This window comes from Hemicordylus capensis, chromosome 1 (genome assembly GCF_027244095.1).
Source record: "Hemicordylus capensis ecotype Gifberg chromosome 1, rHemCap1.1.pri, whole genome shotgun sequence".
NCBI lineage: Eukaryota > Metazoa > Chordata > Lepidosauria > Squamata > Cordylidae > Hemicordylus > Hemicordylus capensis.
Window position 1 is genome coordinate 216,230,194 of NC_069657.1, and position 23,807 is coordinate 216,254,000.

General features: G+C 40.9%; 1 protein-coding gene across 2 annotated transcripts in view; it reads right to left on the reverse strand.

Moving 5' to 3' along the window:
• Window positions 1–16,557, reverse strand: part of STK17B (serine/threonine kinase 17b) — a 30,881-nt gene extending 14,324 nt beyond the window's left edge. Inside the window, exons 1-3 of one of the 2 annotated variants that reach the window (XM_053284475.1) lie at window positions 16,317–16,557; window positions 8,108–8,273; window positions 1,201–1,413 (exon numbers count right to left, since the gene is read on the reverse strand). In XM_053284475.1, coding sequence (XP_053140450.1) covers window positions 1,201–1,413; window positions 8,108–8,229 — 335 coding nt within the window. In that variant the 5' untranslated portion in view covers window positions 8,230–8,273; window positions 16,317–16,557. Of the gene's footprint in view, window positions 1–1,200; window positions 1,414–8,107; window positions 8,274–16,022; window positions 16,255–16,316 lie in introns of those variants that run through there. The other variant, XM_053284476.1, reaches the window with a different exon arrangement.
• Between the last annotated feature and the right edge of the window lie 7,250 nt (window positions 16,558–23,807).

Below are 23,807 nucleotides of genomic sequence, written 5' to 3' on the forward strand. Positions count from 1 at the left end.
CAATTAAAATAAAGAAACATTTCAACCAGATTAAAATTAAAACTAGGTATCATTAAAAGCCAGGCTTAAAAGATGAGTCTTTAAGCTTTTCCTGAAGGCTTCCAGGGAAGATAACCCCAATATCCAAGGGGAGTGTGTAACACAACTCAGGGGCAACAACGGAAGAGGCCCAATCACAGGTTGCTACCAGATGAACTGATGGCACCCGGAGATGGACTCCTCCTGATGATCTTAATGAGTAGTGGGGATCTTGTAGAGAAGGGTGCTCTCTCAGGAAACCCGGACCTAAACCATTCAGGGCTTTATAAGGTAATAACCAGCACTCTGTACTTTGCCCGGAAACATACTGGCAGCCAGTGCAAACTGTTTAAGAACAGGCATAATGTGTCTCCTCAGAGACCAATCTGGCTGCCGCATTTTTAACTACCTGAAGTTTCCAAACTACTGTATGTACAAAGGCAGCTCTACATAGAGTGCACTGCAGTAGTCCAACCTGGAGGTTACCAGCTGGTGTAGCACTTTTTTCAGGTCATTCTCCACAAGGAACATGCTTAATAAAAGGTGCTTGGTAAAAGTGCTGAACAGGATGGCGTGACCTAAGTTTTTGCTGAGAGACAACCAAAAATTGGCTGTCTCCTGAAGCTCATCCTACCCATCGTGTAGTCTGCCTCACTGTTTTTAGTGGCAACCATGGCAATTGTTCAGATTCTCCAAATGCTATTCTCAACATGAACCATTTGATACCTTCAATTTCTTGTAGAAAGCCACACAACTAAACAGAAAGCATGCTAACTTAGGACAATAATCTAGCTAGGAGACAGGTCAACCCTATACACAGGCATTGTTCTTTTAATTAACCTTTCTTAGCATAATTATCTATACTAAGGTTCAATGCCAAGAACTGACATACATGACACTGCCGATTAATGTCTGCAGCATTTATGTTACCATTGAACAATATTTTATAAGACAGTAATTTGCCATGTATACACCACATAGATCAATGACAATAGTCAACTGGTAGGAGAACAGATCATGCCAACAAAAAACTAAGATCCAAAACTTATCCTAACCAAACAATAGGAAGTATAGTGTACACAGTCTCTCATGCTGCCTCTCTGGTTATGTTCAGTGAACCAATTACTACATTAACAGATCTATTATCAAACACACACGGAAGGTGATGTAATGCATACTTACTATTCCAACACTAAGATTATTTCATTTGTTGTTTCATAGGCTTCATGGAGATTTACTACACGAGGACTTGGCTTTGTTAACTCTAGAATGGCAATTTCATGTAAAATCTCCGCTTTGCAGTCTTGGCCTCTTCGTCTCTTCTTCAGAAACTTAGCTGCATATTCCTGGCCTGTAGCTTTTGCAATACATTTTCTAACCACAGCAAATTTTCCTCTGTAAAGTATACAATGGATATTTGTGAAGTACAACAACCAAACATACACATTCAGGTTAGAAACAGAGATACAAACATATTTACTTATTCATTTATTTAGTGCATTTATATATCACCCTATACAAAAAGTCCCTGGGCAGTTCACACAACATAAAAACTGTTAAAAACCTAACATAATTCAATCAATCAATCCTTTATTAGAAACCAGCATAAAATTGATACAGGTTAAAAATAACATGTTATGTGATGTTGTTATGATGGTACATATCTTGACAAAACTAAAATTAAGGATGATTGCAGTTTAAAAAGGCAAGTTAAAATACAATATTAGTACATATCAAATGTACATTAGTACATATGATCAAAAGGCTAAAACAAAGAATGATTGCAGTTTAAAAAGTAAAACAGATAAAATATACTCGTTAAAATTAAATAAGCTAAAAACCTAAAATTACTAAGGTTGAAGACTCAGGGTTTTCAGTGATGCAGAGCTAAGGCTTCAAAGCTCTGAAGATCTCCTTTCATGGCTACAATTATCTGTCCCTCTAATGTCAAATCCACATGCTCTTTAACCTGCTCCATTCCAATTCCTTTCTTTGTAAACTTGAAACATTGAAAGCAGAATAAGTATGTTTTTATTCTGAGTGCAGAATTTCATAATTTTGAGTGCAAGGTCGGCTCAGGCTGGAACCCTGCAGAAGTCAGGCTGCTTAAATCCCATAGGATTTAATTAAACCTAACTGCCTGCAGGATTAAGACAGCCAAGATAAATACCACTTGAGTGCACACTACAATTTAGAAGATCACTGCATTTAAGCATTTCTAACATACTCTAAATTAAGGAAACTTGACGTAGAACTGTAAAAGCAATATTCCTCACTATACAAAATGAATCACAAAATACAGGCAATAAAGGGGATGCTAAGAATGTATTAAGATGCTTACAAGTGCCATTTTAAACAAGATTAAAAATATTGTGCAAATGAAGTTGCCAGGTACATAGAAGACAATTCTGTATTTAAGATCATAGGATAAAAGGCCATATAAACTGTTGTAAAAGCATTTAATTAACCTTCACTCCACCCTATGACATAGTTTAATGCTAGCAACTTTGTTTAAAATAGGCAAGCTTAGGCTTCCTATGGAAATTATATGAAGTAAAAAAGTCTTTGAATATTTCTCCTTAGAAGAGCTCTCAAGAGATTTTGTCCATGAGAACTCTTCAAAAAAAGTTTTCAGGATTTTTCACATACATGTTACATATGTTCAGGGCTTTCAGTTTGCAGAAATCTTCTCCTCTTTAAAAACTGTAAAGTTTTAGGCTCAAGCTGCTATAGTATAACACCAACTCTTGACCTGGGTTTGGGCCAACTAATGAGTTCCTTGAAGACAAGACAGATTATACCACTGGTCTTCAACTGGTGGATCATGCTCTGGTGTAAGATAGGTTATATCTTTAGTCTTATCTTTACTACTGATTGGCAGAAAAGAAGAAGAACTGCAAAGGAAAAGTACCATTTACAATGTGGGAGTAGAACATAATATGGCTTATGTTGTGCACCAGTCCATTAAAAGCAAGGTTCACACTGAAGGTTCAATTTAAAGGTAAGTCCAAGGTCTGGAACACCAAATTACAGTGTCAGATTATTTATTGTTGTTGTTGTTGTTGTTAATATACTGCTTTTCAACTTAAAAAATTCTCAAAGCAGGTTTTTGTGTGTGTGTGTAACTGTTTCCTGTCCCCAAAGGGCTCACAATCTAACAAAACCAAACCCATAAGCAACAGCCACTCAGAGGACAGCTGCTCCTCCCGCCCTCACCTTGCTAAGTATTTTAAAAGCTACCACTTTACTTGGAAGAAATTACAGTACAGAATTAAATTAAAGCAGTGCACTGTTGGTAAAAATACAGAAGTACAGCTCAAAATCTTTATGGCAAAGTTTGTTCTCAACTGCTAGTGAAAAACAAATCATGCAAATTTTGCCTCCATGCCAAATGTTTAGCCGAAGAAGAAAAATGTACATTGGTAAACTTGTGTTTTTAGAAGAAAACCACATACTGTTTAAAAACCAAGCTAACCTTTAAGGAAGTAAAGAAAAATGTATTGCCTTAGCCAAGTTATGAATGCCTAAAAACCAGGATTTTGATTTCAGTGTTAATGTTTACAAGAGTGCCCAGAAATACAATAGTGAAGTGTCTAAGATTAAACTGGGAACGGAGTCAGTCTTTTAGGACCTTGAAAATACCAAAACAAAATATGTACATTGTGCAATCCTAAAAAGCTGTTTTTCTTTTTTACTATTTTTATGTACTGTTAAAGTCTTACCCCACCATTATCCCTTAGGCTTGGGGAGAGTGAATATTTTAAAAATGCCACATTTAAAGTGTTCAAAATATACAACAAAAATATTTCTGTACCTAACCTTCAGCTGTTAAACTGTTTAGACAAGCAGCTGTTTTCTACCAGAAAATGCCCAGATTTAATCTCTGCTAGACCTCCAGAACAGCTACTAAGAATGTTACTCCATGTGCCATCACTAATTTTAAATATGATAATCAATATCAAGCAGGCTCTTTGCAGATCCTCCTTCTAGAGGTGGATAGCTCTGAGTGTTCTAATGCTGGCATTTTCAAATACAATCCTTACTACAAGCATCATAACAGGGATATTAAATAACACAAAATATTTTAGTATCACATGGGGAAAACAATTTCTCTTAAGACACTTAAGTGAAAGAATCTGTTCTGGAAGATCTTATTACAGTTAACACTATCCTGCTGCATACAAATGAAATTATGCGCAATTCTCATTGCAACTTGGTAGAAAGCTCCTGTTTACTTCCTTGTTAAAAATTCTTCTTGAATAGTTCCCTTAGGACCCCATTATAAAGCAATTAGAAGAAGACAGAATTCAAGAAGTAAACACTGAAATCTAGCAAGACAAAAGGGTTCCTCATTCTGAAGTCAGCAATTAAATAATGCAAGGACATGAAAATAAAAAAGTTGACACCAAGAGACCTATACAGGATATTTCACATGTAATTTCAAGGTGACTGACCGCTTTCCTACCAATGGAATTCTATTGCTAAGAGGTGAGTCAGACAAATTTGGTAACACAAACCATGGATATGCCTCTAGCCATCACCATTGCTTCACCCTCCATACCTCAAAATTAGAGCAGGCAAGTTTGCTTGCATTTTTCTGCTTCTAAGCGGAATGGCAGCTGGAGGAGGGCCAACACAATGCGTGTTGCTTGGCTCCACCTCCCTGCTGCCTCTCAACCACTGGCAGCTGGCCTTTTCCACCACCCTGAGCCTGGGGAAGGGTGGGGCAAATCCATTATGCCCGAGATCTTTCTTCCAGGGCCCCAGACAGCTGCCATATGTTTGACCAGAAACTTGAATGTAATGCTTTGACACCAAATCCCATTCTTTGCATGGCCATTTGAGAGGTGTTCACTTTCTGTTTCTGCAACCTGATCTCTGTGGTCTCACCATGTGATATGATGCCCACTCATCAAAGTCGGGCTTTCGCCTATCTCTGCATGCACCAGTCTTAAGAATGCTTCGCATAGACAAGGATCCTGTGCAATGAACGTATATTCATTTCAAGGTGAAGAACAGCCACCAATCAGATCTTCCTGCCATGTGTGTGTACACACACACACACACAGCACACACAATACACACATGTGAAGTACTCCATCTCGTACACAAAAATACTGCATAGGAAAAGCAGTTATATGTGATCAGTCTATTATTATACAAAGGAATGGCGGAAATGGAAATGAAATCAGAGGCTAACAAATTTTAGCTTGGGTTCGAGACAACCCATAATTTGCAGCTGCTATCATATCCTTCCCTTGGGGTGGTTTTCCCCTTTATGCAGACTTTTGCAGAAACTCTTCACTGCTGCCAACGACTCCAGCAAAGCCTCACAAAGCCTCTAGCATAATTATTATGCTAGATATGTAGAACAGAAATGGTCACCAGTGGGAGGAAGGGGACAAGCCACTGGCAAGCAAGTGGATTCATGAACCTCTGTATGGAAGCCACAAGCAGAAAGGTACTTCTGAATTGGTACTTCCTCAGTCACACAAAGCCAACTAGAACTCAATATTATTATTTAGATACAACTTTTCTTTAAATAAAAAAAAGGTTCTCAACCAGTTTGCATAGAAAAATATGATTCACTTTCCCTAAAGTGCTCACAATCTTTAAAAACACCCCATAAGTTAGACACCAGCAACAGGTACTTTGAGGGGCACTGTGCTGGGATTGCTCTCTCTCTGCTAAATATAAGAGAATCACCAGTTTGAAAGGCGTCCCTTTGCCCAATAAGCAAGAGTCACTTGCTTATTGATGAAAAGGGGAAGCTTTGAGTGTTGCCTTATTTATTCTAAATTAGCAACACCACCAGTGAATTTTCACTATGAAAGCAAAGCACTACATATATACTATGCACCAATAAAATAAAACTGAATACAGGTATTTAAATTCAGACTATAAAGCCATAAGCTTGCACAGTCAATTGAATTGTTGGGTCAAAAAATTAGACTGTGAAATTTGGTCCACATACACCCCTCTAATATGTGATCTTCATTACCATTCTGCACTCTTCCCTCTAGGCTCCCTAACCTTAACTTTCTTACCCACAGGACCCCAGCTTGTTCCAGAAAACCTACCACTGCTCCTAGAGTCCATGTGAGGTTTTACTTCCAGCCAGACAATTTTCTCTTCCCTCACAAAATCCAGACCACACACACTGATAATTTTGTGCCATGAGCAGTTGGAATGTTCACAAATATTCTGTGACACTACCACACCTCAATCAGTGTGTGAGAGACTTTATTGCTACAAGCATGTCATCATATTGATTATTCAGGCACTGCAGATAATAGAAAATAGAATCAAAGCCAATCTTTTACCAATGCTTTTGTAAACTTTTCAAAAAATAAGATGTACATGAACTCTTTCAAACTTCAGACTCACAGGAGTTGATGCACATTTTGGTCACACCAAAGCTGCTTCTGGTCACACCATTTTTGGTCAAAACAATTCACTGAGAGCTGCCTCTCTAGAATTACCTAACAAACATTTTCTCTGCAAAATTCCTTAAAATGATCAACTTCAAGTACTTTGAGTTCTTCACTACCTTGTTTCTTAAAACTAAAGTTTGCTCCACCAACACTGGACCAGTTCACTTTACTTTTTTTGCATCTACATTGTTCTTCCCCTATAGTGTATTCCAACTTTACAACCATTCACTAAAAAATTCACATTAGGCAGAGATGTCATTGATGAAAAGGTTGGTTTTAAGTATTCTGAACACATACAATGCTAGAGCCTTTATAATATTAATAAATGAGACTGCTACCATTATACATCATTCACTTTGAAGCTGTCAAATGAGAGAGGAGAATCTTATGCACTCAAAGTTCCTGTGTAAAAGGAACTGTAGAGTTCTTCCTGCAATATTCATTTCCTTTTCTACAACACCTCTCTCATTTGCCTAGCAACAGAGAAAGATAGGCTGCTTCCCCTCCACCCACACCAGGACATTTTCCAGTGATATTTGCTTAAGGTTTTCCTTTAGCTCCATTTTTAGAATGAAGTACACTGCTAGAGAGAGACCACCACATTACTGTGTCTAGTTGCCTTTAAGTCCCAAATCGTCAACACATTTTGGTTGGCTACCAAGAGTAAGCAAAATTCATGGTCATTACTAACCCTTCCTGTTTCCAGTCCTTTAGTACACACAGTAGGCTTGGGAGAGAGGAGCTGTGAGTTTCAGAGATGCTCTGAAGAAGTTAGACACTCATTCTAGCAGCTTCCAAGTCCAGCACGAAATGAGAGAACTCTCCCACCCAATTGTCTGCAAGGCACAGAGAACTTGGAAAAGGCGTTTCACTTTGTGCTGTGTAGTCAGGGGCAAATGGTCATCATAAAGATCAGTGATCACCCCAAATCCAAACCAGGAGACCACAAACCTGTTTGTGTTCAGAACACTCACTTCCTATGCCTCACCTTCACTGGACTGCTCCTCCAAAAGACCCTCAGACAAACCCTAAACTCCACAACACAGGAGTAGTGGCATATGCAGAGGCTTGGGAAAGAAAGTGTTACTAAATACTCCAAAGTAAGGAACAGAAAGCAACAAATGGATGGTCTGGCTACAGTTCAGCATGCCCAGCAGAGCACTGCTGCATCTAATGCTAAGCAGCATGCATGAAGAGCAGAAGATTGTACTGGACTCCAAAGGAACAGCTCTCCAACCTATTCTCTACATCAACAGAATTGGTGCCCAGGGTGGTTCCCCCCACTCTTTTTATTTTCACAGTGCTCAGCCTGAATCACTACGCTGAAAAATGGGGGGGGGGATGAACTCAATTATCAAAGTCAATATTTTGTAATCTAGCAGTTGTCTCATGGCAGCAATCACTCCCAGACACAGTGCTCCCTCTAAGGTGTGTGCACATGCGTGCACTCACATGTTTTTTTAATGTCCGCTCAGTTGATTTTAGATCCCACTCAGGTTGAATCAAGAAGGTCCCACTCTAGACACATATGTGTGCACACTGCCTTGATATTGCCGCTCGGAACAAAATTCATTCCACACACAGATGAAAAAAATTAGAGAGAACGCTGCTCAGATATAAACTAGAGTCCATTTTTAAAAGGTGAGTATGCTTACCTTCCTAACTCCTTGGATTCAACTTCATAGAAACTATGGAAGTTATCAGTCTTGATTTGTGTCTGAAGAGATGCAGGCAATAAGCCTGAAGGGCTTCTGTTCTCCGACTTCCTCCTGGACATAGTTTATGCATGGGGTTTCTCCGATACAGGTTAGCTATTTTCACCTGTCAAAGCAAAATTTATTTAAATACAAGTCCAATGCAACCTTGGTATAATGCAATTTCCCATCCTCTTGGCTTCAGCTGAAATATCTCTATGGACCTACTTAATTTTTTAAAATGTGAAGAAGTGTTTGCATTAAGCAAGTATCAAGTATCAAAAGAAACATTTTGTATAAAATTCCTACAAAGCTGTTCCACCTAATTCAAACCAAGGGGAAATGCTATAACATTAACATATCAACAGCAAATGGCACTGGGCAGTTTTTAAAGAAGTTTAAGATTGTTAATATTTTAACTAAAACACAATTTTATACTGAAGTTAGACTGGTGATCAATAAAACTCCAATGGTTCAAAACAAAACAAATGAGAGGGGGTTGCCCCCAAATTATAAACTACCATGACCCTTGTCCGACGTGGCTTATATTATTAAGCAGGGAGATTGTTGGAGAGGGCCTGGCTGAGACCATAAATGCTTCTCTGAGGGAAGGTAAGATGCTCCTTGTTTAAAGGAGACAACTATTAGACCTCTCTTGAAGAAGCCTACATTTGAACCCTCAGAGTTGAGCAATTATAGGCCTGTTTCCAATCTCCCATGGTTGGCCAAGGTGAATGAGAAGGTGGTGGCTTCTCAACTCCAGGCAGTCTTGGATGAAACAGATTATCTAGACCCATCAAACTGGTTTTTGGTCAAGCTTTGGGGTGAAGAATGCTTTGGTCGGCCTGATGGATGATCTCCAAAAAGGAAACTAATAGAAGGAGCATGACATGGAGAGATCCTTTTAGATCTCTCAGTGGCTTTCGATACCATCAACCATGGTATCCTTCTGGATCACCTGAGGGGACTGGGCATAGCGGGCACTAATGTGCATTGGTTCTGCTCATACCTCTCAGACAGATTCCAGAAGGTTTTACTTGGAGACTGTTGCTCTACAAAGAGAGAGCTTTTGTATGGTATCCCTCAGGGCTCCATTTTGTCTCCAGTGCTTTTTAACATCTACATGAAACCGCTGGGAGAGATCATCAGGGGATTTGGTGCAGGGTGTTATCAGTATGCTGACGACACCCAAATCTGTTTCTCCATGTCAGCTTAATCTGGCGGTGGCATAACTTCCGTAAATGCTTGCCTCAAGGCAGCAATGCGTTGGATGAGGGATAACAAACAGACTGAATGCAAACAAGACAGAAGTGCTCATTGTAGGAAGCCACAGTTCAGGAAATGGCACAGATCTGCCGATTCTGAATGGGTTTACACTCCCCTGGAAGGAACAGGTTCACAGTCTGGGAGTACTTCTGGACCCAATCCTCTCTCTAATATCTCAGGTGGTGTTCAGGAGTGCTTTCTATCAGCTTCGGCTGGTTAGCCAACTGCGCACTTTCCTGGACATGAGTGACCTTAAGACAGTGGTACACATGCTGGTAATCTCCAGGCTGGACTACTGCAATGTACTCTACATGGAGCTGCCTTTGTATGTAGTCTGGAAACTGGAATTGGTGCAGAATGCTGCTGCCAGATTGGTCTCTGGGTCATCCTGAAGAGACATTACTCCAGGTTTAAAAGAACTACACTAGCTACCAATAGGTTTCTGGGCAAAATACAAAGTGCTGGTTATTACTACCTATAAAGGCTTTATATAGGCTTTACTACCTATAAAGCTCTTAATAGCTTGGACCCAGGGTATTTAAGAGAATGCCTTCATCATTACGAACCCCACCACCTATTAAGATCTTCAGGGAAGGTTAATCTGAGGATGCCACGAGCTTGTCTGGTGATGACTCAAGAGGCAAGCCTTCTCTGTAGTTTATTTACAGTCAGTACCTCCGTCTTATTTGGATTCAACTTCAGTTTGTTATCCCTCATACAGCCCATTACCGCCTCCAGGCAGGCATTAAGGAAAGATATGCCATTTCCTGATGAGGTTGACATGAAGAAATAGATCTGGGTCTCATCAGCATATTGATAACACCCTGCACAAAAACTCCTGATGATCTCTCCCAGCAGATTCATGTAGATGTTAAAGAGCACTGGAGACAGTATGGAGCCTTGTGGAACTCCACAATTTAGTTCTCACTTGCTTGGAGAACAACAGTCTCCAAGCAACACCATCTCAAATCTACAAGTGAGGAAGGAATGGAACCACTGTAAAAAAGTGCCACCCAATCCCACCTCCCTCAGGTGGTCCAGAAGGATACCATGGTAAATGGTAATGAAAGCCGCAGAGAGATCAAAAAACATCAGCAGAGTCACACAGAATACCACAGGGCTATCTTTAAAGCAGGTCAGAGAGGACACTTAGGAGCGATTGTGTCTACTGCTCTAGTGACTTCATTATTCCGTTTGCACTAGAGTTTCAACAGAATCACTAGCAGAGCCAACCCTTCAAAGGTTTCTTGGAATCCTATTGGATCTAATAACCTCCTCGGGTGGACCAATCTAATAGGTCCTTCACCCCTACAGAAGTGGGTTGTGGCTGTAAGTTCTACCTTAACTAGATGGTGATCCGAACATAACACTGGGGAGATGACAGGAGTCCCCACCCATGGAATACCACCATGATCAGAGCAAAAGAGCAAATTGAGCATGTGACCAGCATAATGTGTTGGTCCAGAGACCAATTGGGATAGGCCCACAGTCATCATGGCCGCTATGAACTCGTGAGCTGCTCCTGACAACCCAGCCCCAAAATGAACATTGAAGTCCCCCATCACCAACAGCCTGGGCCACTCCTGTGCCAACTCAGCGACCAGGTCCATCAGCTCAGTTAGGAACTCCACTGGGCAACAGGGTGATTGGTACACCAACAGAAATCCCAATCTATTCCTGGTCCCTAGACTTAGGTAAACATTCAAAATAGGCCAAATCCCTGACAGGGATCCTGATAATCCCCAAGAGATGCAAGTTTTGGGCGGTATAGAAATGTAATAAATAAATAAATAAGATAGTATTCTTATAGACCACAGCCACCACACACCCCCATCCCCGCCCACATCTTCTCACCTGCTCCACCATGGACCCTCCAGGAGATAACCCTCTGGGAGAATAACCCTTTAGGAGAAGCTGGAAACAAACCAGACCACTAGCCTCTCCCAACGAGGACACTGTGATACATACTAAGTCAGCTCTTTCATCCATAATCAGGTCATGGAATACCTCAGATTTATTTTGAACTGTCTGGCATTACAGAGTAATAAGGTGAGTTTCTGTGGGTGGTTGGCATTGTTTTCCAAGGTCAAAGAGATGGTAGGCCTGCTGGAAGGGGAAACAACTAAATTTCTCAATTCCCTTCTCCTGTAACAGTCCACTGACCTACCAATGCCATATCTTCATCAGTTCCCCACCACCACTGGTATATCTGCCCCAGAGTCGTCCCCCACCTCCCCATCTCTGTTCAACCCAAAACATATACCTGTACCAGGCCTAAGTACTAGGCAACAGTGAAGTGAGCAGGAGTCTTCATTTCAGAAGTCCAAGGTAATATGTTGGCCCCAGCCCTCAGTCCCAACACCCTGAAGTCTGCCACCAAAACCCCACATTAAATACTCCCAAGGAAATGCTGTAGTCATAGGAATTAGGTTTATGCAAAACATGCCTTTTGCGTGTTTTGTTTTGAGCTCAAAATAAAAATGCAGTCGAAACATTTCGTTGAAACAGCGGTTGACCCAATTGTTTCAACAGAACGAAATGCGAAACATTGAGTGTTTCAGCAATATGGAACAATGAGGAACCTTGAAACACCCCATTGTTCCCCATGGGTATCTCCTAGGGACACCAAAGTGGGTTGGGTGGTAGGGCATGATGAGTGCTACTTACAACCCAACCCACAAAATGGGCAAGCAGGCAATTTTTAACCTCTCCTCCAAACCCCCATAGGAGCACAAGCCTGTGCCAGAAAACCAATCAGCAAGACAAAAACAGGCCCCCAAAACGGAGCTCGAAACATTTCAAATCACAACAGGGTTGTTTTGAGCTCAAGACGCTCGTAATGGCCCATTCTGAGTCGAAACGTTTCAACATATGTTTTGCATATCCGTAATGGGGATTATACCCTCTCGAAGTCCTACAGAATTAACATGAGATGTGAAATTGACAAAAACACATTGCAAACAATTCCTAGTCCAACCAAAGGAAAATTTGAACTTTTCTTTTTCACAAGAGAAACATGCAAATATGCACCATCTTTTCACACCCTTCTGACTCATCAGAAGCACTATGACTGTCACATGAAAACCTACTAGAGATGTGCAAGGAACCACCAGGCAGAGGTGGTCTGATGGCGGCAGGGGGGGGGGTCCGCACTTTAAGAGTGGGGGAGACTGTACTTTTCCTCAAGTGCGTGTGCATGCCAGCTACTTCTGGCCAGGGAACGGACAGGGTGGCAGGGAGGTACGCTGCCACCCCATATCACTATGCAAATACTGAGTGCCGGCAGCAAGGAAGTGGAGGGAGGACTAAGTGCACCCTCCCCCGCCCTTAAAGTGTGACCCCCTCCCACATTCGAACCTTCTAGTGTTCAAACCTGTTCGGAGGCCTGTAAAAGGGCCTCTCAACAAGTTCATGCACATCCCTAAAACCTACAGCTAATTTCATGTCTTCTATGGGGCTTGTTTCAGCTTTCCCAGGATAATATGAAGAACTATAACAACATGCAGAATGGGTTTGACTAGAAACCATGGCAGGCCACACACAAGAAACATGTATACCACAAGCCAAGACAGTTCCACTACATTACCTATGAATCTTTGAAAAGCTACAAGCTATACTAAACTCAAAAATGTTTAGACTTGATTTAGGGCAGCTTACCACAACAAAATCTGAAAAGGTTCATCTTTAGCAGCACACCGTTTGCTCATGCATTTCACATCCTGTCATAGTCTCATAGCAAGAAAGATGCATGCCTTAAACAGAACAAGGTTGGCAACATCCAAAGACAGCCTTCTTCCCTACATGCATTTTATAATTATAATAGTTTAAAATAGTTTCAGAAGCTTTTATTATGTCTGCATATGTGTGTTTGTCAAACTGTATATAAAACAGTACTGTACATTTATTTTTTTAAATTATCTGTTAACTACGGTAATTATCTGTTAACTGTGATGTGGAACATCAATATTACTACAGATTGACCACAAACTCTTCCGGAGAAAAGCAGAAGTCTTACACTGACGTCTTTAAGTCTGTATCTTGTCAGAATCTATTATGATTAATGTTTTATGACACATTCATATCAATTGCATGCCATGTCACTGGCTTGGAATTCTCAGAAATGTTCTTAGCTACTGTCATTCAAGAAGCTACCATCTACAAACAGGAACAGAAAGTTATAAAGCTAAAACTGTTCCAGCATGTAACACTGGGGTGTGAGATCATGTTGAAAGAAAAAATGAAGAGCAGAAATCAAAAATCAAAATGTGATGTACCCAACTAAGTCATACTAGCCTGTAAAATGACTGGGGACCTGGTTGTATTCAATTTAAATCAGTGAAAGAAACTCACTAAGAATTCAACTTTATGAGCAGACATCCTGACATTCAAGTGTCAAAAGACTGAACATGAAATGATCAAGGCCACCCATCAAGCCAATTGCTGGGCAGTAATTTGAATTTAAAGTCGTGTGAATTTAAATTCTGTGCACACAATGGTATTTACTTTGGAATAAACATGTATAGGATCAGGCTGCAAATTTCACATCTTACTACCATGTCCACTGAAGTGTAAATTCATAAGATAAATGAAAAAATATGAATATATTCTTTATATCATTTGAAAGATATTATGGAAGCCACAGTGCTCTAACCTTCAAAATGAGATTGCAAAAGCTCTCTTTTGAACGTTAACTATTGAGACACGAGGTCTTAGACTACCTAAGCTTACAGATCAGCAGTACTATTAGTCATACAAACAAACTAATGCAAATAAACTAAAAAAATAAAAATAACTACCAATAAAATTATTTTAAAATAAAGACTACATATGTACATTAAGCGTTAATTGCAGATACTCTGTTTACATAAGAATACATAGCTACAGTTTTGTGATTCCATGGGAAAGGCCACCATGCAAGTCTTGTGCCATGATCTGTCTGACAATAATGTCTGACAATAATGACATGAGCAATGGGCACTGGACAGCACCTACCTTGTTCTATCATAATTAGGAACCAATTATGCTGAGTGGATAAGGAGAATATTTATACCAAATCAAAACAAAAGGTCCATCTAGATCTGGATTCTAGACTTTCCAAAGTTCATGGGCCACTATGCACTTCTCCAGTTTCCTAAACAAAAAGGTACTTCTGTACAGTAAAAATAGTAAAATTGCAACAGGCACAATTCAAACACACACGCCTGCAATAACTTACACACAGATCTATGACTAGAACTGTACAACAGGAATTCTGCTATTTCCTACATAATAAATGGAAACCATGATACACACACATTACACCTCTGCCTGGGATCATTTTAAACTTTTAACTTTAACTGGGATCATTTTAAACTTTAAACTTTAAAGCCCTGCCTGGCCTGAGACCCACATACCTTAGGAACCCCTCTACTGTGTCAATCCCAATGCTCATGTAATCATGGACCTGCTTCACATTCCATCATTAAAAGAGACAAGAACCTCAGAACAAAGGCTTTTACAATGATGGCCCTGAGGTTGTGGCTTGATCTCCCCAACATATTAATTGCAACTCTTTAGCTACATTTTGGAAAGGTTGCAAGATGTCGCTGTTCCATCCAGCTTTTGGCTTCTCTGGAAGCCTGTGGGTGCTATTGCTGTTTTTTCATACAAGTTTTGTCCTGTGTTCTTGTTTTTAGAATTTTATTTTATCATTTTATTCATAGTCAGCAAATATTAGCTTTTAGACAAAATGTCCTGTAAAATGCTTTAAATAAACAAATGGCAGAGATTGCATATAGTAAAATATTTCCAATTCAGCACATGTGCTCTTTCATTGAGCTGCTGCTCCAGCTCCCAAGCTGCATGTTTCTTTTCTGGACAGTCATAAACAGCTATCTTCGGAATGACATGAATGACTCCTACTGTACTATCACATCTTGTGGCAATAAGCTTCATTAATGAATTCCTCTGCAGGAAAAAAATGCTTCATTTTGTTTCCTGTACATCTAAACTCGTGGAAGAAGAAATCAAAGCAACGTTAGGGTGGCGTGGGGAGAAGAAATGACATAAGAGAACATCTGAAGATATAGAAGCAAAGCTGCTGAATTCTCCAACCATCTTCAAGGCACAAGAGAGATACAGAGAATGGGGAGGAAGCAAGAGGGGATGCGAATCACCACCTTAGATGGAAAAGCCCCTCCACCAGAGTGCCCAAATAAGAAACGAGGTGACTGTGCCCACAGCATGAGTCTAACAACTTTTTCTGGACGGCGCCACACACATACCAACCACAACTTTTTGTCGATGTGTCACAGACACACACAGAGATCATGACAGCCAACTTTATTATTCGGTGCATCTATCTGTACCTCGACTTCTACATTCCACACATCACCATCACCACCACCACCACCTCTCTCTCTCTCTCTCTCTCACACACACACACACACACACACACACACACAGAGCCAATTTTGTTGTTGCTGCTGCTGCTGCTTCTGCGGTCCCGCGAAGAGCAGCGAAGCCTTCGCCCGGCCAACCTCCCTCCGCCCGCGTTAGGAGCGCCAGTCACCAGCCACCCTCGCCCTTCGCTGGCTGGGCGAGCTCTGGTCGGCATATCCGGCATACATACCCAGAAGCAGCCGAGGGGGAGACGCAGGGACAGCGGCGCCGCGGGCAGAAGAAAGCTCTGAGGCGCCCACCCTCTTCCTCCGGCAGCTGCTGCCTTTCAGTCCGGGCGGGGGGGAGAGATGCCTCCCAGGCCGCCAGGGGGCGCCTTCTTCGCAAACCCCTCGCTCCTTCTCGCTCTTTGTAAGTCGTGAGAACCGCCGTACCCTTTCCACACCCGCAAGCCGAGTGCGGGGTGGGGAGAGGCTCCCGCCTCCTCCGCTAGCCCGTCATATTACACCCCCGCCCGGACACTCACTTTTCCTTTATCTGCTCCGGGCTTAGGGGCCGAGTCCCAGAGGGCCCTCTTCTCCTTCCCGACTCGCTCCTGTTCCCAGCGCCGGGACACCCCTGTGGTTCCCCTGCAGGGGAGGCTCTCCCCACTCCGCGCACTCTTCCCCGTGTCAGGGACGCCGCGCTCGTCCTCGCGCACGCTCCCGCGCCCCTCACAGTTGGCGTTTGAAAAGTGCAAAGCCGGTTTGTGGGGCTGCTCTAACGCCGGCTGCTCCGCCCCGCCCCCATGCCTCCGCCTAGCCAATCCGCACTGGGCTCTGAGAACGACGAAGCCGAGGGACGAACCGGGTCCCATCATCTCTCCCTCCCCGCCCCTTTCCCTTTCCGCTGTGTTTCCATCCTCGCGAGTGGCAGGCTTTCAGCCAATCAGCTGCAAGGACAGTGCGAAGGGATGGGTTGTATGTAGTTGAAGGTGTCAGGAAATGGAAAGGAAGCGGCAGAAGGGGGCGGCGCTTGAGAGGGGAAGAATTTGCTGCGGGGCTCGAAGGGTCTCCGAGGAAGGCAGCGGAGCCAAGTTTAGGGGTTCATTTCTGAGCGAAGAGGCGCCTGAGCTTCTGTCAGAATGCAGGGTGCCCTCATAAAAGGAGGACTTCACTACTTCGCGTGGTATTGAGTGCATCGCTTACTCCGTGCCGAGAGGGATGTTGTGCTTGCTCAGAGGCACTCCTTTCGCCTTCTATCCCAAGACTCATCTTTGACATTAAAAAATAAGGTGCAAAGTCCAGAGTGGTGTGCCCTGGAAACGTGAAGAACACAGCGGCAACCAAGGGCGAAAGGCACGGTACTGAACCAGGGACGCCCTCTGAGTAAATGAACTCTATACTACAGGGCAAGTCCCCGTTGCCCTAAATCATCGTTGCTACATATTTTAGCATATCATGCAACTGCATCAGAGTTGCTCAGAAGCTGTCGTCTGACTGGAAAGCTGGCAATTATTCATCCCTTAATTAAGGACTTGGAAAAATTAAAATCCACAGCCCAACACACCAAATTGAATAGACCCTAGGAAGTGACATACCTGAAGTCGGAAACGGAAGGTTGTGAAGTCTGAAGGTTCTGGTGTACGATTGCGAATGAGAAGGCGGGTGGGAAATCGACTGCAGCAGCTATGGAAGGACAGTTGATAAGAACTGAGGGGGGAAATCGTGTTATTTTGTTAGACACAGATATACCAACTGCCCAGGCCTGTAAGATATAGTCTAATTGTAATATTTATTCAGAAGTAAAGCACGTCGATTTCAAAATACTTCCTTCCAAGTAAATATGCTTGGTACAGCAATATTATTCAAGAACTTGTACCAGTTTCTAAGCACTGAGCATCCACTGCACTGGCGACAACTGAATTGATGTTTAAATAATGTATGTGCCACCGTTCAACGCACATATTAACAGTGTAGTTTACAAGTTAAAGCACCTGCATCTTGAGTTGTGCCCAAAGTGACTGGGAGCCAGGGCAGTTGTCTGGCTCCTGCAAAATGTAGTCATATAGCGCAGTTCCAGTTTGCAGCTCAGCAGCTATATTTTCAACTCAGCTATAGTGTCTATTAAAAGTAGCCTTAAGCACAACTGAAGTGCATCCAGATTGCAGGAAACTTGTTAAAATAAAATCTTTTAACTGTACAAAAACTGAAGAAAGACTCCATTTTGAAACCTGGCCCTGTTCAGCAGATTTTAGTGAAAAATCCAGCTGTCAACTCATATTCCAATCCAATCCATCCAGTTTCATGTGTGCTACCATTTCCTCACTATTGTCAACAGTCTGGCTCAAGTGAAGGCCCAGCAAACAATGTTTTTTCTACTCCTTGGATTATTTTAAACATGAAAGATAATTCTCAACATGTATTTAAGTGAACGATAGTTCAGCTGACATGACTGATCTGTCCAACTCATAAACATGGTAGATCATTGTAAGACAAATTCTAAACAGGTTTAACTGGAAGTAAATCTCTCTGGTTTATTTAGGAAATGTGTTTAGGTTTGGGGAATAATTAAATGTCAATAGCAGGCCTATTTTTCCTTAGGAACAGGATACCTGAAACAAGGTCAGCATCAGCACAAGTCATCCTTGGGCAGCTGCCAAGGAACCTGTGCCCCAAGGAAGGCACAGGTGGATATCTGCCCTGGCCTCCTGGGAAGAATTGGACTCAGCCAGCAACCAGTGGCTGCTGACTGGGGGTGGACTGTGGCAGCAGACCTGAACTTCTTTCGTCAGCAGTGGGTCAACAGCTGTGAGAAGAGCATTTTAACCAGCAGCAGCTGCTGCCCACCATATCCCCCCCCATACAGTGCTCCATGAGGAATTGAAACTCCTTGCCTTCAATTATTTCGATACAAAGTTTATTCCTTTATTTATTGTCCAAAATCTTTATTCCTTCCTTTGGACCATAAAAAAGTAAGTCAAAGGAATTTGAAAGCAAATCTCTTTGAACAAAAATCTGTTCCATTCCCCAAGCACCCTATGGGACTAAAATGGCAACCGACAAGCAAAATAAAATATATGCAGGAGCTCCAAATCATCTGCTTTTCAGGGATTTCATTAATGTTTCCATCATAGAAGAGGCATCCCTGTCTGTGTGAAAGTAAAGGGCCTCTTCTAAGATGGAGCCTGACTCATGTGGTTGTATATATATTTAAAATAATGCAAAATACCACTTAAAGTGTGCTAAGAAATTGGAGGTATATTTTCACTAGTTAAAACAGTTGTTCAGCTATTAGTCCTACTTATTAATATAACTGACACAATAATAAGACTAAAATGGTTGAAGTGCTAGGTAACTAACCTACATTAGGCAATCTTGAGAATGTTCTTCAAGTCCTCCGGATTGGCCAGGACTCCTGTACATTTCCTCGCACATCATGATCATCTAGTAAATTCTTAAGAATAAGAATAAAGATGGTCAAGCTACTGGGATGCAATTCTGCCTTATGTAGTATGCAGCCTGCACATGAGCATGTGACAGCCTAACCCCCTCCCAAGCTATTATATCCTTTCTCTTCCCTGCAGACAATGTCACAATTTCATGCAACCTTCCACCTAGATTTTATGGTGGCCAACAATAAATATACGTTTTTCACTATCACTGTCTAGGATCTTTGGTTGGATCCTCCCACAGAGTTAGACATTTATGTCAAAACTTTAGCCTACGCACCTGTTTTATTATAATTTCATGTCACTCTGCCAAACAAAGCAGAAGCACTCAACACATGGAAGAGACTCTCTGGATTAGGACTCGGAGTGCATTCTGCAAGGCATGAAAAGAAAACACAGCATTCTTAGCATACCAGATATTACCCAGGATGAACATTAAAAGATGGCTGCAATTAAGATGCTTTGCTTTGTTATGAAACATGGTACCAGTATCCAAAATGACAACACTTGTGTCTCTCATCTGCTTATTATGTCTCCTTGTAGATCCTTTTTGGAGCCAGATCTGCTCCACTTCATATTTCTCTGAAAGCCATATAAACAAACACACTTAAATAGAAGAGAGCCCTGGGAATATTATTGTAATATGTATTATTTATTTATACAGTGTTGGCGGCATGCATACTATTTTACAGGAAAAAAATAGCTGACAGAAAACTGCCTCCAACAATTTCAGAATTTAAATTATATGAAAAGCGGATGGGAGGAGCGGAGAAAGTTGAGAATGTGGGTTTGAGCAATACAAGATCATAAAGTAAGTTTAATATTATGTATACAATCATTTACTGCAAACCTGCACAAGTTGTGACTCCAAAGCATAAGGCTGGATCTGTACTGGGACAGGTGTTAACTTGTTCATAAATTACCAGAGTCAGAGGTGAACAGTTAAAGGGTCAAGTGACTGACACCTAGTTATTTTGGACTGTGAAAACCCCTAGAAAGATCTCTCTACCCTAAGTGTGTGGGGAACAAAATGACAAAGTAGTTCATTGGCTAACATCCTGGCTAAATTTACTCCAGAAAGTCCCACTGAAATTAAAAGAAAAGTTAGGCATGCCTAACCTTTTAATTTCAGTGGGAGTTCCTCAAGTAAATTTAGTCATGATGTCAGCCATTGAAAGTGCATGCTAAGACAAAATTCCAGTTTAATATATACGGTGATAGGATCTGAAATGGTGGTGACTGACTAGGATGTAGATCTGCCCTCATAGTGGATAACTCAATGAAAACAGAATCAGCTCATGGTGTGGCAGCTGTGAAAAAGGTAAAGGGGCTGAAAATAAGATGGCTAGTATTATAATGCCTTTATGCACTTCTATGGTGTCGCCACGTTTGGAATTGTAAGTACAATTCTGGTTACCTCAACTCAAAAAATATATTGTAGGACTGGAAAAGGTGTATCAATGGGTTAGAGCATCTTCCACATGAAGAAAGGCTAAAACATTTGTGGGGGGTTTGTTTTATAGTTAGTTAGTTATTGTTTATTTCGGCCCAAGGCCAGCATAAGTTTGTTTTATAAGAACAACAACATGATAGAGGTCAGTGTATAAAATTATGCATGTTGTGGATAGAGTTGATATAGAAAAGTTAGTCTTCCTTTAATCATGCTAAAACTAGGGCAGCCAGGTACACATTTTCACAAAAGAGGATATTCATCTTATACACAAAAAAGGACACCAATTTGCATCGAATTGGCTTATGTTAATTTATATAGAGAGATGTATATTTTAAAATACAGTAATTAGAATATAAATACAACTCACCACAGTGGGAAGGCCTGTGAACTCAGTCATCTAAAGAAATGAACTGGTAGTTGGTTCAAGACAGACAAGAAAGTGCTTCTTCACACAACACACAATTCATTTATGGAATTCAGAGTCACAAGATGTGATGATGGCCACAGGGCCTTAAAAGAGGATTAGACAAATTAATGAAGGATGGGTTTGTCTATGGCCACTGAATACCAGTTGCAGGTGAGCAACAACAAGAAAAGGTTCTTTCAAAATGGTGGACAATATAGTTGCATTTAATTCAACTGTTGCTCCCATTAATTAGTTTATCCTTTGTATCCTACTGAATTTGTAGTATTTGTATCCCACTGAACATGGGATTTTAGTGGGATACAAATCTGTGTCCCACTGAACATGGCTGCAAAAATTCTTTTGTAGCATCACAGAGTGTTTCACCATCTTAACTTTAGTTCTCCCACACACTAACCAAACTATGAGAAAGAAATGTCATTTTTCAGCATGTAGAATTATCACCTGTTGCAGTCAGTAATTTCAAATCAAGTCCAAGTCCAAAAACAGCAGCTGAGTAATCTAAATGACAACATTACTCCCACTTTTTTTGTTCAGCTTCTGCTTTAATTTGTTAGGCAAGCCCAAGAGTTGCTATAAAAGAAATACCTTCAAGATGATTGAATAGCCTACAGTATTCCCAGGAAATTATCAGCTATAGCACAGAATAGTATATTCCCAGGAAATTATCAGCCAAAGAGCACAATAGAGTTGCTATGAAAGAAATACCTTCAAGACAATCAAGTAGTATATTCCAGTACATCATCAGCTATAGCTATACTGCAGCTAGTGCAAAATGCGGCAGCTAGGGTTTTATCTGGAGCTGCCCAGTGGGAGCACAGCACACCAATTTTGAAAGAGCTGCACTCGCTACCAGTTTGTTTCCAGGTCCAATGTCTTTTTTACAATCTTGTTTTTAAATTTTGCTGCTACCAGTTTGTTTCCAGGTCCAATGTCTTTTTTACAATCTTGTTTTTAAATTTTGCTGCAAACCGCCTTGGGATTGTTTTAATGAAAGGCAGTACATAAATTTAACAATAAATAAATAAATAGGGCACAATGGTGCTCCCGTTCATTTCAATGAGGCTTGCTCAAGCAGGGCTGAGTGAGGGCTGCTTCTGCCACAGATGAATCAAAGTTTGCCCCACAGACACAACCTGTACGCTTTATGGTATGCTGAACAACATAACATTAGCACATTACAAGATTATTGCTCATTTTTCATTTTCTGTGTCTGCCGTGCCACAGGAGACCAGAAGGCTGCTGATCATATCCCCTAAAATGCAGGGTATATTATCCAGGCAATGAGTTCCTAAATTGCCTCTGTGTGCCTCCTCCAAAATTGTAGGCATCAGTTCTCTCTCCACCATCTCCAAATATATTTGCATACCTCTGAGATTTTGACACCTCAGGCAGTTGGTCTAGTGTGCCTCTGTGGAAGGCCAGACCCATGCACAGGGGATCATCACTGGATTGCATCAATGTTGTACAGAGGGCACAATAGGCCAAAGCCAATCAACAATCCAAAGACCAAAAGGATGGCATGTACTTCTTTTCTATTTAGTTATACCAAATATCAGCATTATAAAATGTATTTTCAGATTTACAAATTTATATTAGCATTAATATAAATACTTCAATATTCCACAAGTTCTTGGCTGAAAAATTCTTCTGCAATGCAACAGGCAGGAATCCAGGACCTTATAGGTAAGAAACAAAGCTCTTTTAGTTTCACAGAAGCAGATTTAATTTACAGCTACGTCCTTCAAATAAACCTTAAGTGATTTCAGGACACAGAATTTCCAAAGTAGTTTTCATTATATATTTGAGATTGATTTTAAGTGTTAAAAGTGATTCAGGTATGTTATGATACAGCTTTAAACAAAACAAGAAAATAAAATGAACATTAGTGAACTAAATTTTCAAGTTGCATAAAATACAATACAGCTGGAATGAGTAGATAAGAATTCTACAAATCTGTGGGCACCCAGCAAATTTAATACATTCCCTGACTACAGGCAATATGCAAAGTCACCCCTGTAATTTCAATCTATACATTCCATAATCAGCACAATCTGCCTTAAAGAAAAGTAAATCTTATCCAATACAGTGTGAAGAGGAGATGACAACATATATCATCATCTTGCTTGACACACTTTATTCCCTTCCCTTCCAGTTTGCCTTTTCTTTCCCTTTCGAAATAAATACATTGTGAGACACATATGATGATGGCTACTTGTTGTTGTTTTTTTTGCTTTAAATTTTTTATTAATTTTAACAATATCTTGAACATCTCATTACATCCAATTAAACAAAAATTGACTTCCAGCTCACCAATCAGCGCGAATCACTAACTATACAATTAACCCTTGCTATAATAATTCAAAACATATATCCTATATCTTACCAGACTCAATTTTAGTCTACTCATGATGGCTACTTGTTCATTTGATTTGAAAGGAGAATTAGGCAAATTAGTAGAGAATCCTTCTATTAATCACTCATGACAGTGAAAAGGAATAGTTTCTTTTGTGACCTGGAAGCATCTGACTGGCAACAGGGTGCTTATGTCTGGAGAGGAAGCTCCTCTGCATCTTATATGAGAAGGAGACGCAGTTTGTGTCTAGCTAGTTGCTGAATAAACTGCCTTGATTCAGACAGTTGACACACATTGGGAATTACCTATTAATAATGGCACATGATTAGCCATGTCTCTTCCACCTTTCTTGTA